Source organism: Trachypithecus francoisi, unplaced genomic scaffold (assembly GCF_009764315.1).
Source record: "Trachypithecus francoisi isolate TF-2019V2 unplaced genomic scaffold, Tfra_2.0 Lachesis_group13, whole genome shotgun sequence".
Classification (NCBI taxonomy): Eukaryota; Metazoa; Chordata; class Mammalia; order Primates; family Cercopithecidae; genus Trachypithecus; species Trachypithecus francoisi.
Window position 1 is genome coordinate 35,160,077 of NW_022681458.1, and position 16,065 is coordinate 35,176,141.

The window sequence follows — 16,065 nt, forward strand, 5'->3', positions numbered from 1 at the left end:
CTGAAACTCCTGGCCCTAGGTGATCCTCTCACCCCATCCTCCCAAAGTGTTGAGATTATCGGCCTGAGCCACCTCACTTGGCCTGTTAATAATATTTTTTTGATGAGTACAAGTTGTTAATACTAAAAAAGTCCAGTTTATTACACTTTTTCCTTTTATGTTTACTACTTTCTGTATACTACTTTAAAAATCTTTGACCATTCTAAAGTTGTGGAGGTTTTTCACCTCTGTTGTATTTAGAAACTTTGTAGGTTTAGCTTATCTTTAACATTTATGTCTGTGACCCATTTTATATAATTTTTTGTGTGTACTGTGGTTGGGGTCAAAGTTTTTTGTTTTTTTTTTGAGATGGAGTTTTTGCTTTTGTTGCCCAGGTTGGAGTGCAATGGCTCGACCTTGGCTCACTACAACCTCCACCTCGTGGGTTCAAGTGATTCTTCTGCCTCAGCCTCCTGAGTAGCTGGGATTACAAGCATGAGCCACCACACCCGGCTAATTTTGCATTTTTAGTAGAAACGGGGTTTCCCCATGTTGATCAGGCTCGTCTCAAACTCCTGACCTCAGGTGATCTGCCCACCTCGGCTTCCCAAAGTGTTAGGATTACAGGCATGAGCCACTGCCCCGGCCAAAGTTTATTCTTTTATATGGCTATCTAGTTGTTGCAAAAGTACTTGTTGAAAATACTTTTATTTCTATTTATTTGCTGTGGTGCCTTTGTGACAAATTAATTCAGCATATTAGGTGTGAACCTATTTCTGAAGTCTTTTCTGTTCCATTGATTAATTTTTAAATTTTTAGACTACTTCCAGACTTATTTACTTAGTTAATTGTGGTTATAGAGTACCTGTAGAAATTCAGTGGTTTGAATCCTACAACATAGTCATTTTTCACAATTATTTTGACTATTCTAGGTATTTTTTTTTTACACACAAATTTTAGAATCAAATTGTCATTTTCCACTAACAATACTATTGTGGTTGTAGTTTTTATTATAAGTTGATTTGTGGAGAATTTACATTTTAACAACATTAAGTCTTCTAATCTATGAATATGGGATACTGCTCTAGTTTAGGTCTTTTAAAATTGTCTTCATTAGAGTTAAATTTTTGGTGTGACAGTCTTGCATATATTTTATTAAATTTATTTCAAAATATTTTGCTTTCAATGCTGTTGTAAACTGAATTGTTTTTATGATTTTATTTTTCATTTGTTTGCCACTTATATGTAGAAATAGTTTGTTATTAGGTTGAATTGTCAATATATATTGCAATTTTGATAATTTACTTATTCTAACTTTTTTGGGTAAATTCTTTATGATTTTCTCTGTAAACAGTCATGTCATGGTGAATGACAGTTTTACTTCCTTCCAATCTTTATGCCTCGTATTGCTTTTTCTGGCCTTCTGGACTGGCTAAGATTTTCAGTAAATTATTGAATAGAAAGAGTGAGGATGGACATCATTGCCTTGTTTCCTTTATTTTGGGTAAAATATCCATGAAATTTTGGTTTAAAATAATTTTTTATTTTTAAGAGTTTATTTATTAAATAAAATTCTGAGGCCGTGCCACTGAGCTCAGAACCGAGAGACTAAGCCATAGCTGGAACATCATTTATACATTTCTTTTTTTTTTTTTTTTTTTTTGAGACAGAGTTTTGCTCTTCTTACCCAGGCTGGAGTGCAATGGCGCAATCTCGACTCACCACAACCTCTGCCTCCCGGGTTCAAGTGATTCTTCTGTCTCAGTCTCCCAAGTAGCTGGGATTACAGGCATGCACCACCACGCCTGGCTAATTTTGTATTTTTAGTAGAGACAGGGTTTCTCCATGTTGGTCAGGCTGGTCTCGAACTCCCGACCTCAAGTGATCTGCCCGCCTCAGCCTCCCGAAGTGCTGGGATTACCAGCGTGAGCCACCGCACCCAGCCCCTTTATACCTTTCTTACACAACTTTTATATTGTGTGTGTCATAAGTCCCACCTTTGGTGTCCTTGTAAGTATGAGTCTGTCATTTATCATGTTTTTTCTTTTTGTTACACAAAGTGGCTTACCTACTTATTTGCATGGTAATCCTTGGTTTTATAGGTTTTGGACTTATCCTGGAAACTCAAATTTAGCTACGTTAACTTGTTAGGATGATAATTTATATCAGCAAGTACTTTGAAATCAGCCTACCTCCTCTCTTTTTCTCTCTGCTTCTACCTTTAGCTTCAGTTTTGTGTTCATTTGTTTGTTTGTTTTCTGAGACAGGGTCTCACTCTGTCACCCAGTCTGGAGTGACCTTCCAGGGTCAAGCTGTCCTCCAACCTCAGCCTCCTGAGTAGCTGGGACTACAGGCATGCACCACCATGCCTGGCTATTTTTGCATTTTGTTGTAGGGATGGGTTTTGCTATGTTGCCCAGGCCACTCTTGAACTCCTGAGCTTAAGCTATCCTCCCACCTAGGTCTCCCAAAGTGTTAGGATTACAGGTGTGAGCCACTGTGCCTGGCCCAGGTTTTTTCTATTTAATGTTTATTTACTTTTTGACGAGCAGTTAGGGGAAGAGATCTCCTCTACTTCCTATTGGGACCAACAATGCATGCATAAATATATTTTACCTAGTATGTAGTTCTCTTAGTGTTTTAAACTACCATATGCTGTCAAGTGTTTCTTTCTCTTTTTTTCTTTTAAAAGTTTTATCAGGTAACTTTTTTTACCCTCAAGGTCAAAGAAGAACACAATGTATTCATCTTTATACCTCAAATATTCCAAATATTCTTTTTTTTTTTTTTTTTTTTGAGACGATCTCGCTCTGTCACCCAGGCTGGAGTGCAGTGGCCCGATCTCGGCTCACTGCAAGCTCTGCCTCCTGGGTTCTCGCCGTTCTCCTGCCTCAGCCTCCTGAGTAGCTGGGACTACAGGTGCCCACTACCACGCCCTGCTAATTTTTTGTATTTTTTTAGTAGAGACGGTGTTTCACTGTGTTAGCCAGGATGGTCTTGATCTCCTGACATCATGATCCACCTGCCTCAGCCTCCCAAAGTGCTGTGATTACAGGTGTGAGCCACCGCACCTGGCTATACCACAAATATTCTAATACACAGATCAAAATAGAATAAAACAGATGACTAGTTTTATTTCCATATTATTTTTACACATTTATGGGGTACATATGCAGGTTTGTTTTGTGTTGTCTTTGAGACGGAGTTTCGCTCTTATTGCCCAGGCTGGAGTGAAATGGAGCGATCTCGGCTCATCGCAACCTCCCGGGTTCAAGCAATTCTCCTGCCTCAGCCTCCCGAGTAGCTAGGATTACAGGCATGTGCCACCATGCCAGGCTAATTTTGTATTTTTTTTTAGTAGAGACGGGGTTTCTCCATGTTGGTCAGACTGATCTTGAACTCCTGACCTCAGGTGATCCTCCCGCCTCGGCCTCCCAAAGTGTCGGGATTATAGGCGTGAGCCACCACGCCCAGCCATGTGCAGTTTTGTTATGCATAGATTGTGTAGTGATCAAGTCAGGGCTTTTAGGGTACCAATCACCTGAATGACATACATTGTACCTATTAACTAATTTGTCATCATCCTCCCCTCTTCCACCCCCTCAACCTTCTGAGTCTTCATCTGTCACTCCACTCTCTACGTCTATGTGAACATGTTTTTTAGTACCCACTTATGAGTGAGAACATGTGATACTTGTCTTTCTGTGCCTGGCTTGTTTCACATAAGCCTCCAGTTCTACATATGTTGCTGCAAAAGATGTGATTTTATTCTTTTCTTTGGCTCCATAGCATTCTATTGTGTATACATGCAACACATTTTCTTTTTTTTTTTTTTGAGACAGAGTCTCGCTCTGTGGCCCAGGCTGGAGTGCAGTGGCCGGATCTCAGCTCACTACAAGCTCCGCCTCCTGGGTTTATGCCATTCTCCTGCCTCAGCCTCCCGAGTCGCTGGGACTATAGGCACCCGCCACCTCGCCCGGCTAGTTTTTTGTATTTTTTAGTAGAGACGGGGTTTCACCCTATTAGCCAGGATGGTCTCAATCTCCTGACCTCGTGATCCGCCCGTCTCGGCCTCCCAAAGTGCTGGGATTACAGGCTTGAGCCACCGCGCCCGCGCAACACATTTTCTTTATCCATTTGTCCACTGATGGACACTTAGGTTGATTCTATTCTTTGTGATTCTGAATAGTGCTGTTATAAACATATGAGTGCTGATATCATTTTGATACATTGACTTATTTTCCTTTGAGTAGATACCTGGTAATGGAATTGCTAGGTTGAATGGTAGTTCTATAGTTATATTTTTACTTCTTTGAGAAATCTTTATACTGTTTTCCATAGAGGTTGTACTAATTTGGATTCCCACCAACAGTGTATAAGAGTTCCCGTTTCTCCACTTCGTAGCCATTATCTGTTATTTTTTGTCTTTTTAATGATAGCCATTCTAACTGGGTTTACTTGTTACCTTTTTGTGAATGACTCCCAAATCTTTTTTTTTTTTTTTTTTTTTGTTGAGACGGAGTCACGCACTGTCACCCAGGCTGGAGTGCAGTGGCATGATCTCGGCTCACTGCAAGCTCCGCCTCCCGGGTTCACGCCATTCTCCTGCCTCAGCCTCTGGAGTAGCTGGGACTATAGGCGCCCGCCACCTTGCCCAGTTATTTTAGTAGAGACGGGGTTTCACAGTGTTAGCCAGGATGGTCTCGATTTCCTGACCTCATGATCCGCCCGCCTCGGCCTCCCAAAGTGCTGGGATTACTGGCGTGGGCCACCGCGCCCGGCCTGAGTGACTCCTAAATCTTTTACTCATGTCTAACGATAAATCTTTTGAGTTTGAACTGCTTGTTGGATATTTCTCATCACGTATTTGGTCAATACCTTAAATTCAGCATTTCTAAAACTAAACTCATTATTTTTCTTCATATGTATGCCTCTTTCTGATTCTCCTATTTTTATTAGAGGTATTACCATTTTGCTGTTTGGTTGTCTTAATAAAGTAAATTAAAATGAAATTCATTTGGAGAAGTTCATGTTATGCCTTGAGATTATGGACAAGCCTGGAATCTTAGAATATCAGGTGTAGAATTTGCTGCTCTGTATTCAGGGTTGTTAATAACATTTTAGTAATAACAATATCTGTATTTATATTGTCACTTCACAGGTATCATTTCTCTCCCTTTTCTTAACAATCTTGGGGGGTAGGCCAGGTATATCTCATTTCACAGATATGGAAAGTTAAAGAAGGAAGGAAACAAACACATACTGAGAATGCACTAGGTGCCAGGTTTTGTCACTGCTAAATGAAGGGAAACTGGCCTTTCTCTTCTCAGTTCCCTACTCTTCATCAGCAACCAGGTTTGAAATATCATTGTCATTGATCTTAGAAGTGGGAAGCATCCTGGAGATGTTCTAAATTATGTCTTTGCAAGGGATGGCCTGTGGACCTGTGTCAGTCTACAAACTGCTTATTACTGGTCTGTGATAGAATAAGTATGGAAATTATGAATAAGCTTTAGAAAATTGTATAATCATGTAACATGCCTCAGCATCCAAGTGCGTCTTTCCACATTTAACTTGAGAAGCACTGATTTAGTCCTTCCATTCTGCAGTAATAGCATCTTTTTTATTTTTATTTTTTCCGTTTTCCATAGGTTATTGGGGTCCAGGTGGTATTTGGTTACATGAGTAAGCTCTTCAGTGGCGATTTGTGAGATCTTGGTGAACACATCACCTGATCAGTATTCACTGCACCCTATTTGTAGTCTTTTATCCCTTGCTCCCCTTCCTCCCTTCCCCCCAAGTCCCCAAAGTCCAGTGTATCTTGCTTATGCCTTTGGGTCCTCATAGCTTAGTTCCCACATATCAGTGAGAACATAGGATGTTTGGGTTTCCATTTCTGAGTTACTTCACTTAGAATACTAGTCTCCAGTTTCATCCAGGTCACTGCAAATGCCATTAATTCATTCCTTTTTATGGCTGAGTAGTATTCCATCATACACACACACACACACACACACACACACACATATACATACATATACACACACCACAGTTTTCTTTATCCACTCATTGACTGATGGGCATTTGTGTTGGTCCCATGATTTTGCAGTTGCGAATTGTGCTACTATAAATGTGTGTGCAAGTATCTTTTTCGCATAATGACTTCTTTTCCTCTGGGTAGGTATCTGGTAATGGGACTGCTGGGTCAAATGGGAGTTCTTCTTTTAGTTCTTTAAGGAATCTCCCCACTGTTTTCCATAGTGGCTGTACTAGTTACATTCCCACCAGCAGTGTAGAAGTGTTCCCTGATCACCACATCTACGCCAACATCTACTGATTTTTGATTTTTTGATTATGGCCATTCTTGCAGGGGTAAGATGGTATCACATTGTGGTTTTAATTTGTATTTCCCTGCAAATCAAATTTGCAATTAGTGATGTTGAGCATTTTTCCATATGTTTGTTGCCCATTTGTTTGTCTTCTTTTGAGAATTGTCTATTCATGTCCTTAGCCCACTTTTTTTTTTTTGAGATGGAGTCTCACTCTGTCACCCAGGCTGGAGTGCAGTGGTGCCATCTCAGCTCACTACAAGCTCTGCTTCCTGGGTTCACACCGTTCTCCTGCCTCAGCCTCCCAAGTAGCTGAGACTACAAGTGCCTATCACCATGCCTGGCTAATTTTTTGTATTTTTAGTAGAGATGAGGTTTCACCATGTTAGCCAGGATGGTTTCGATCTCCTGACCTTGTGATCTGCCTGCCTCGGCCTCCCAAAGTGCTGGACTTACAGGCGTGAGCCACTGCGCCTAGCTAAACATAGCCCACTTTTTATTGGGATTGTTTGTTTTCTTCTTACTGATTTGTTGAGTTCGTTGTCAATTCTGGATATTAGTCCTTTGTCAGGTATATAGATTGTGAAGAGTTTCTCCCACTCTGTGGGTTGTCTGTTTACTCCGCTGACTGTTCCCTTTGCTGGGCAAAAGCTCTTTAGTTTAATTACATCCCAGCTGTTTATCTTTGTTTTTACTGCATTTGCTTTTGGGTTCTTGTCATGAACTCCTTGCCTAAGCCAATGTCTAGAAGTGTTTTTCCAATGTTAGAATTTTTATAGTTTCAGGTGTTAGATTTAAGTCCTTAATTGACCTTGAGTTGATTTTTGTATAAGGTGAGAGATGAGGATCCAGTTTCATTCTCCTACACATGGCTAGCCAATTATCACAGCACCATTTGTTGAAAGGGTGTTCTTTTTCCACTTTATGTTTTTGTTTGCTTTGTCAAAGATTAGTTGGATGTAAATATTTGAGTTTATTTCTGGGTTCTCTATTCTGTTCCATTGGTCTATGTACCTATTTTTATACCAATACCATGCTTTTTTGGTGACTGTGGCCTTATAGTATAGTTTGAAATCAGGTAGTGTGATGCTTCCAGATTTGTTGTTTCTGCTTAGTCTTGTGTTGGCTATGTGGGCTCTTTTTTGGTTCCTTAGAAATTTTAGAATTGTTTTTGCTAATTTTGTGAAGAATGAGGTGGTATTTTGATTGGGATTATGTTGAATTTGTAGATTGCTTTTGGCAGTATGGTCATTTTCACAATATTGATTCTACCCATCCATGAGCATGGGATGTGTTTCCATTTGTTTGTGTCATCCATGATTTCTTTCAGCAGCGTTTTGTAGTTTTCTTTGTAGAGGTCTTTCGCCTCCTTTGTCAGGTATATTCCTAAGTATTTTATTATTATTATTTTATTTTGCAGCTATTATAAAACGGATTGAGTTCTTGATTTGATTCTCTGCTTGGTCGCTGTTGCTATATAGAAGAGCTACTGATTTACGTATATTAATCTTGTATGCAGACACTTTGCTGAATTCTTTTATCAGTTCTAGGAGCTTTCTGTAGTCTTAATGGATTTCAAGGGTAAACGATCAGATCGTCGGCAAACAGTGACAGTTTGACTTCCTCTTTACTGATTTGGATGCCCTTTATTTCTTTCTCTTATCTAATTGCTCCAGCTAGAACTTCCAGTCCTGTGTTGAAGAGGAGTGGTGAGAGTGGGCATCCTTGTCTTGTTACAGTTCTCAGAGGGAATGCTTTCAACTTTTCCCCATTCAGTATTTTGTTGGCTGTGGGTTATAGATGGCTTTTATTATATTGAGGTATGTCCCTTGTATGCCAATTTTGCTGAAAGTTTTAATCATAAAGGGGTGCTGGATTTTTTCAAATGCTTTTTCTGCGTATATTGAGATGATCATGTGATTTTTGTTTTTAATTCTGTTTATGTGGTGTATCACATTTCTTGACTTGCTTATGTTAAACCATCTCTGCATCCCTGGTATGAAACCCACTTGACCACGGTGAATTATCTTTTTGATAAGTTGTTGGATTCGGTTAGCTAATATTTTGTTAAGGGTTTTAGCATCTATATTCATCAGGGATATCAGTCTGTGGTTTTCTTTTTTGGTTATGTCCTGGTTTTGGTATTAGGTTGATACTGGCTTCATAGAATGAATTAGGGAGGGTTCCTTCTTTCCCTATCTTGTGGAATAGTGTCAAAAGGATTGGTACTAATTCTTCTTTGAATGTCTGGTAGAATTCTGCTGTGAATAAGTCTGGTTCTGGAATGGTTTTTGTTGGTAATTTTTAAATTACCATTTCAATCTTGCTCCTTGTTATTGGTCTGTTCAGGGTATCTAATTCTTCTTGATTTAAGCTAGGAGTGTTGTATTTTTCAGGAATTTATCATTTGTCTATCTCTTCTAGGTTTTCTAGTTTATGTACATAAAGGTGTTCACAGTAGCCTTGAATGATCTTTTGTATTTCAGTAGTATCAGTTGTAACATCTCCTGTTTTGTTTCTTATTGAGGTTATTTGGATTTTCTCTCTTCTTTTCTTGGTTAATCTTGCTAATGGCCTATCAATTTTATTTATCTTTTCAAAGAACCAGCTTTTTGTTTCATTTATCTTCTGTATTTTGTTTGTTTGTTTCAGTTTCATTTAGTTCTGCTCTGATATTGGTTATTTCCTTTCTTCTGCTGGGTTTGGGTTTAGTTTGTTCTTGTTTCTCTGCTTCCTTGATGTGTGACCTTAGAATGTCAGTTTGTGCTCTTTCAGTCTTTTTGATGTAGGCGTTTAGGGCTATGAACTTTCCTCTTAGCACTGCCTTTGCTGTATCCAAGAGGTTTTGATATGTTGTGTCATTATTGTTGTTCAATTTGAAGAATTTTTAAATTTCCATCTTGATTTTGTTTTTGACCCAGTGCTCTTTCAGGAGCAGATTATTTAATTTCCACGTATTTGCGTGGTTTTGAAGGTTCGCTTTGGAGTTGATTCCCAGTTTTATTCCACTGTAGTCTGAGAGAGTACTTGATATAATTTCAATTTTCTTAAATTTACTGAGGCTGGTTTTGTGGCCTAGCATATGGTTCTATCTTGGAGAAAGTTCCATGCGCTGTTGAATAGAATGTGTGTATTCTGCAGTTGTTGGACAAGGCCTTTTACTATTATATAATATCCCTCTTTGTGTCTTTTAACTGCTGTTGCTTTAAAGTTTGTTTTGTCTGATATAAGAATAGCTACCCCTGCTTGCTTTTGGTGTTCATTTGCATGAAATGCCTTTTTCTGTGCCTTTAAGTTTATGTGAGTCTTTATATGTTAGGTGAGTCTCCTGAAGGCAGCAGATAGTTGGTTGGTGGGTTCTTATCCATTCCGTGGTTCTGTATCTTTTAAGTGGAGCATTTAGGCTATTTACATTCAATGTTAGTATTGAAATATGAGGTACCATTGCTTTCATTGTGCTCTTTGTTGCCTGTGTGCTTTGGTTTTTTGTTTTTTTGTTTCACTTTCTAACTTGTATTTTTGTTTTATAGGTCCTGTATGATTTATGCTTTAAAGAGATTCTGTTTTGATGTGTTTCCAGTATTCGTTTCAAGATTTAGAGCTCCTTTTAGCAGTTCTTGTAGTGGTGGTTTGGTAATGGTGAATTCTCTCAGCATTTGTTTGTCTGAAAACAACTGTATCTTTCCTTCATATATGATGCTTAGTTTCGCTGGATACAAAATTCTTGGCTGACAATTGTTTTGTTTAAGGAGGCTGAAGATAGGGCCCAATCCCTTCTAGTTTGTGGGGTTTCTCTTGAGAAATCTGCTGTTAATCTCATAGGTTTTCCTTTGTAGGTTACCTGGTGCTTCTGTCTCACAGCTCTTAAGATTCTTTCCTTCGTCTTAACTTTGGATAACCCGGTGACAATGTGTCTAGGCAAAGGTTCCCAGGTCAATGGAGTTGTGTATTTAGGAGGATTATGGCTGCCTCTGCTGAATCACGTAGGTTGTCAGGGAAGTGGGGGAAAGCCAGCAGTCATAGGCCTCACCCAGCTCCTACACAATCTGAAGGGCCACCCTCACTCCCACCATGCCCCACCTAATAGCCCAGTCTGTTTCCAGGCAGTGGGTGAGCAGGGCTTGAGAACTTGCCCCAGGCTACCTGCCTCCTAGCTGCGAAAGAAAAGGGCTTTGGTTCTTTCCCCACCTGTGGAGTCTGCACACAGGATTTGTGGCCTCCCCCCCATTCTGGCTGGGAGGCTTCTCACACAGTTCTGACTGTTACAAAGTTCAGCTGGAGATTTCCTTCTTCCTGTGGCATTTTCCCCATGCCTCTGGCTGCTCTCCCAAAAGATCTCTGTGATGCCAGGCAGGAATGACCTGCTTGGGGACCCAGTGAGCTCCGGGAACCTTTCCCGCTGCTTCCTGTACCCCTGTATTTTGCTCAGCTCTCTAAATTGACTCAACTCCAGGTAAGGTTGGAAACTTCTCCTGTAAACTAGACCTTCAGTTTCCCCAGCGCCGGTGTGTGTTCGGAGCAGAGGATCTCCCTTTCCTACTTCTGCAGTTTGGGCACTCACAGTGTTTGGAATGCCTCCAGGTCCTGCAGGAGCAGTCCACTTCCTTCAGAGGGTCTGTGGGTCCTCTTGGGATACCTGGTTTGTTCTTGCAATTGTTCTGGAGCTAAAATTCACTATGCGAGCCTCTGCACTCTGCTCTGTCTGTACCAGTCGGAGCTGCAGTCCAGTCCTGCCTCTCATCAGCCATGATGATCACTTCGCTATTTTAAGCCAGTCCTAGGGGTAAAGCGCCATCTGGGGCACACGCAGCGGCTGCGCAGCACAGGAGGCAGGCAGGGCCATGTAGCTGTGGCAGTGCTGTCCTAAGAGCAGGACTGGAGCCAGGGGACACTGAGGTGGTGATAGCGGTGGCAGGGGCGCAGGCGCATCTTTTTAAAGTAACAATTTTGGCAACCGATTATCGACCCAAGCTTTGCCTTCCCTTCAAGACCTGCCTTTCCTCTCCATTTCCTTTTTTGTATGAATGAGACTTCTATTTTCCTAGTTATGCAGATTCTGAGCCATTGAGTCATTGACTTTCTGATCCTTCATATTGAGTCACCAAAGTGAGTTAGTTCAATTATGATAATGGCCATTATATTTTTGTTTGTTTGTTTGGTTTGGTTTTGAGATGGAGTCTTGTTCTGTCGCCCAGGCTGGAGGGCAGTGGCTTGTGATCTTGGCTCACTGCAACCTCTGCCTCCTGGGTTCAAGTGATTCTCCTGCTTCAGCCTCCCAAGTAGCTGGGACTACAGGCACCACCATGCCAAGCTAATTTTTTTGTATTTTTAGTTCCTTGTTTTATACGTTATGTTACTGTTCTTCTTCCCAGTCTTTGCTGGTGGAAACTGCTGCCTGCTTATTGTCCCTTCCCTGGTCCTTGCCAACTGACAAAGCTTGTCTTTATACATGTCTTTATGCATGCAGATTGCCTCACGTTCTCCAATCCTCCTCCTTCCATCCTAGGATGGATCCTTGTTATCTCTTTCCCGGAGTTTTACTCTTCTCTCTTTCTTCCATTGATTTTATATCTGCTGCTGACTGTAATCATTGTCATGGCACACCTGTGTTACTGTGTTTTCTTAACAATTAACAAAGCTTACTTAGCAGTTAGGAGTGCAAAATTTAAAAAATTACAAGTCTCCTGCTTTGCCTGTGGAATAAAGGTTAAACTCTTTAATTTGATATTTAAGTTTAGAAAGCTAACCTTACCTATCATTATTCCCTTATAGACCCCTTACCTTAGCCACACCAAGCTACTTACATTCTTTCTGTTCACCATCCTGTCTATCTCTGTATCTTGGCTTACGTGTTCTATTTGTGTGAGGTCCTCTTTCTTCAGGGTTCATTTCCCTCTGCAAAGCCTTTCTTTTCTTCCAGCAGAGTTTTTTGTTTTTTTTTTGTTGTTGTTGTTGTTGTTGAGGCAAAGTCTTGCTCTGTCATCCAGGATGGAGTGCACTTTTGCTGTCTCAGTTTCCTGCAACCTCCACCTCCCAGATTCAAATGATTCTCCTGCCTCAGCCTCCTGAGTAGTGGGGTTACAGGAATACACCACTACACCTGGGTACTTTTTATATTTTTAGTAGAGACAGGGTTTTGCCATGTTAGTAGAACTCTTGACCTCAAGTGATCTGCCCACCTTGGCCTCCCAAAGTGCTGGGATTACAGGCGTGAGCCATTGCATCCAGGCCTTTCAGCTGTCTTTCCAGTGAACAGGCCTTTCAGCTGTCTTTACAGTGAACTTCAGTAACACCTTACCCTGACCTCTGTTGTGATACTTTACTGTTTTCTGTCTTGTGTGAAAGATATTTATCACACTTGCTAGCTCTACGAGAACTCGCGAGTGTAGACCTCCTGTCAGAGGTCAGGGAAAAATTCAAAATGAAGAATCCTGGGCCCTATACCATGGAGATTTTTGTTTCAGTAGATTTGGGGTAGTTCCTAGGAGGCTGAAACTTTTAAGTGCTCACAGATTTTTCTGATTTGTGGTCAGATGTTTGAATCATTGGTCTGTCTGCCCCACTGTTTTTGTTACTGATTTTATTCTTTTTTGAATTGTTTTAACTTTTGGTAAGTGTTTATCTTGTCTAAATTGCATTGCAAACTCGTTGAAATGTTGGTCTCTCTTCTGTAGTGCTGAGCATAATAGATAAACAGTAAGTGTTGAATGTTGAATAAATGAAAAGATTGAAGTAAAATCCTTCAATTTGTAGATCTGTAGTAAAAACTATACTGATGAGAATGCGCTTCTTAGGAGAGATACTAAGTAGAAGTTTATAGAGTAGCCTGTTATAGGCTATGCTGAAGGAAAGAATAATAATATCACTTAAGAGAAACCAAGCAATGAATAGCAGAAGATTGGTAAGATAATATATAGTCCATGGTGTCACATGTGTGGTATTTACTTATGATAGAAGAGAAATAAGCTAAAATAACAGGTCAGTTTTCAAGTCTAGTGTGCATTATCCCTGATGGTAAAAAGTAAGATCACATTTGTTTCATAAAAAAGTGGCCTTTTAAACCTTGCTGGTGGTAGACATTGCTAACTAACCTCAGCACTCTTTCTTGTTGAGCTTAGATGTTCCTTCAGCATCACTTCCACGTAGCATTTAGCCAGGACACCAGTTAATCACATTATTAGCATGTGATGGAAAATCCTGTATGTAATCCCTGACTTATTAAATGCTGTCTAGGATACTTCCATAGTTTAAAAAAAAAAAAACATGTAGAAAGCTGGGCGCGATGGCTCACGCCAGTAATCCCAGCACTTTGGGAGGCCGAGACAGGCGGATCACGAGGTCAGGAGATCAAGACCATCCTGGCTAACATGGTGAAACCCTGTCTCTACTAAAAATACAAAAAAATTAGCTGGGCGTGGTGACGGGAGGCGGAGCTTGCAGTGAGCCGAGATCGCATGAACTGCACTCCAGCGAGACTCTGTCTCCACCCAGAAAAAAAAAAAGTGGTAGAATTGATGCTATCCCTACAACCAAATTTCTTTAGGTGGTTAGCAAGAAAAAGGTAGTTAAAAACCAGAATGTTTAAAAGGGCAGCTCTTAGATAATAAACTGTTAGAATTTGCTGCCCTATTTCTGGTATGACCTGTCTTTTATGAAATTATGCTGTTTGTTTCCTCATAACTGTCATGTCATTTACCCAGACATTTTAGTAAGTAAAGGTAAAGAAATGAATTTTTTCCTCTAGAGTCTCTAATCACTTAAAATTTAGAAGACACTGGCATATTAAGTGTCTACCGATGCCACGCTAAGAAGGCTGTTTCTGAAAGCACTGGATTAACTCTGTCCTTATTGTTGAAATACTGTACTTATTTCAGCTCTATTGGAATTCTCTTACTGTAGTTGTGTGAAGTATGTGCTCACATGCCACAAAAGTTTTAAACTTGTGCATTCGGCCACACTTCCTAATTCTTTTTTTCCTTGTCTAAAAGGAGCCTAATGTGTAACCAATTTTTCATTTCTCTCCCTGCACTTTCCAGGTCAGATGATGATGATGCGGAGAGTAGGAGCTCCAGGGTGACCCAACTTTGCACTTACTTTCAGCAGAAATATAAGCACCTGTGCCGCCTGGAGCGTGCAGAATCTCGTCAAAAGAAATGCCGGCATACATTTAGGAAAGCTTTGCTGCAGGCGGCCAGTAAAGAACCAGAATGCACTGGTCAGTTAATACAGGAACTGCGGAGAGCTGCATGCAGTCGAACCAGGTTAGAGCCACAGCAACCTATTCTTAAGGGACTCATCTCAGTTTGCTTTCTTTATTTTGTGAGAGGATAGCTGAGGCACAATGGGAGATGGCCATTAAGTCGCAAACATTTAAGCATCGTGTTTTGGTTTTCTTGCTTTGTTAAAGTGCTGCAGGTGTCAAAATAATACTGCCATGAGCTAACAGTAAAATTAAAGCATTGCTAAAAGTTTGCTGAAGTTTGATTAGAATTTATTCATTAAAGATTTGAGAATGTTACCTGGCCTAAAAAGAAAATACAATGCTTACAAATTTCATGTTATTTAAAAGTAACATTTATAGATTTTTAACTACAAAAGTAGTATTTTATGTTTATTTACTTGTGTTATTTGAGTTTCTTTTCAGTGTTGGTTTTCATTTTTTGTTTTTAGAGACAGGGTCTTGCTCTGTTGCCCAGGGTGGAGTGCAGTGGTGCGATCATAACTCACTGCTGAGCTCAAATGATCCTCCCACCTCAGCCTCCTGAGTAGCTGGGACTATAGGCCCGTGAAAGCGTACCCAGCTGATTAAAAAAATTTTTTGTAGAGATGAGGGTCTCCCTATATTGCCCAGGCTGGTCTCAAGTGTGGGGATTAGAATGGGATTAGAGATGTTAGCCACTGTAGCTGGCCTTTTCAGTCTGTTTTCTGTGAATATTTACATTACCTCACAGATTATTTGTGCAAGTATTTTATTACATTGATTTTTTTTTTTAAGAAAAAATTCCTTCTGTTTATAATGCAGATACTTGTTTATTGTGGAAAATTTTAAAAATATACAAATGAGAAGGGAAAAATCTTCATGTTGCCATTCACAAGACAGAATGAGCACTGTTAACATTTTGATTCTGTTTCCTTCTAGTCTTTGTGTGTGTGTGTGTGTGTGTGTGTGTGTGTGTGAGCGAGCGCATAAGCGCATAAATTTTCCACCGAACCATGTGTTTATATTAAAAAGCAAAATTGAGATCATGTTCTCTACATTATTTTCATTTATTTCCATAAATGCTCTTGTCCGTTTATCACTGAATTATGACCACTTTCTCATGACATTGTCTTAATTATTAATTAATTACATTAATTCTCATGACAATAGTTTGAGTTCACTAGTTTTCCCTCAGAAGTATACCATAGCCATTTCCCTGTGTTCTTCAAGATTCTTTTGAAAACATGATTCATCATGTTTATATAATATTCCATTCATGAAAATCTGTATATTGGAAATGTAGAGTTATCTGATGTTTTAGAAATTTTGGCATGTTACCATTTTGGTGGTAATGGTGAAAACCTTAGTACAGTAATACCTTAGTTTATATCTTTTTTTTTTTTTTTTTTTTTTTGAGACGGAGTCCTGCTCTGTTGCCCAGGCTGGAGTGCAGTGGCCGGATCTCAGTTCACTGCAAGCTCTGCCTCCCGGGTTTAGGCCATTCTCCTGCCTCAGCCTCCCGAGCAGCTGGGACCACAGGCGCCCGCCACCTCGCCC

The 16,065-nt window shown here is 40.1% G+C and overlaps 1 protein-coding gene across 10 annotated transcripts in view; it reads left to right on the forward strand.

Annotated features, from left to right (window-relative positions):
- Nucleotides 1–16,065, forward strand: part of INO80D (INO80 complex subunit D) — a 98,115-nt gene that overhangs the window by 47,669 nt on the left and 34,381 nt on the right. For all 10 annotated transcript variants that reach the window (XM_033230585.1, XM_033230581.1, XM_033230582.1 and 7 more), the window contains one exon: nt 14,345–14,569. In XM_033230585.1, coding sequence (XP_033086476.1) covers nt 14,345–14,569 — 225 coding nt within the window. The remainder of the gene's footprint in view (nt 1–14,344; nt 14,570–16,065) is intronic.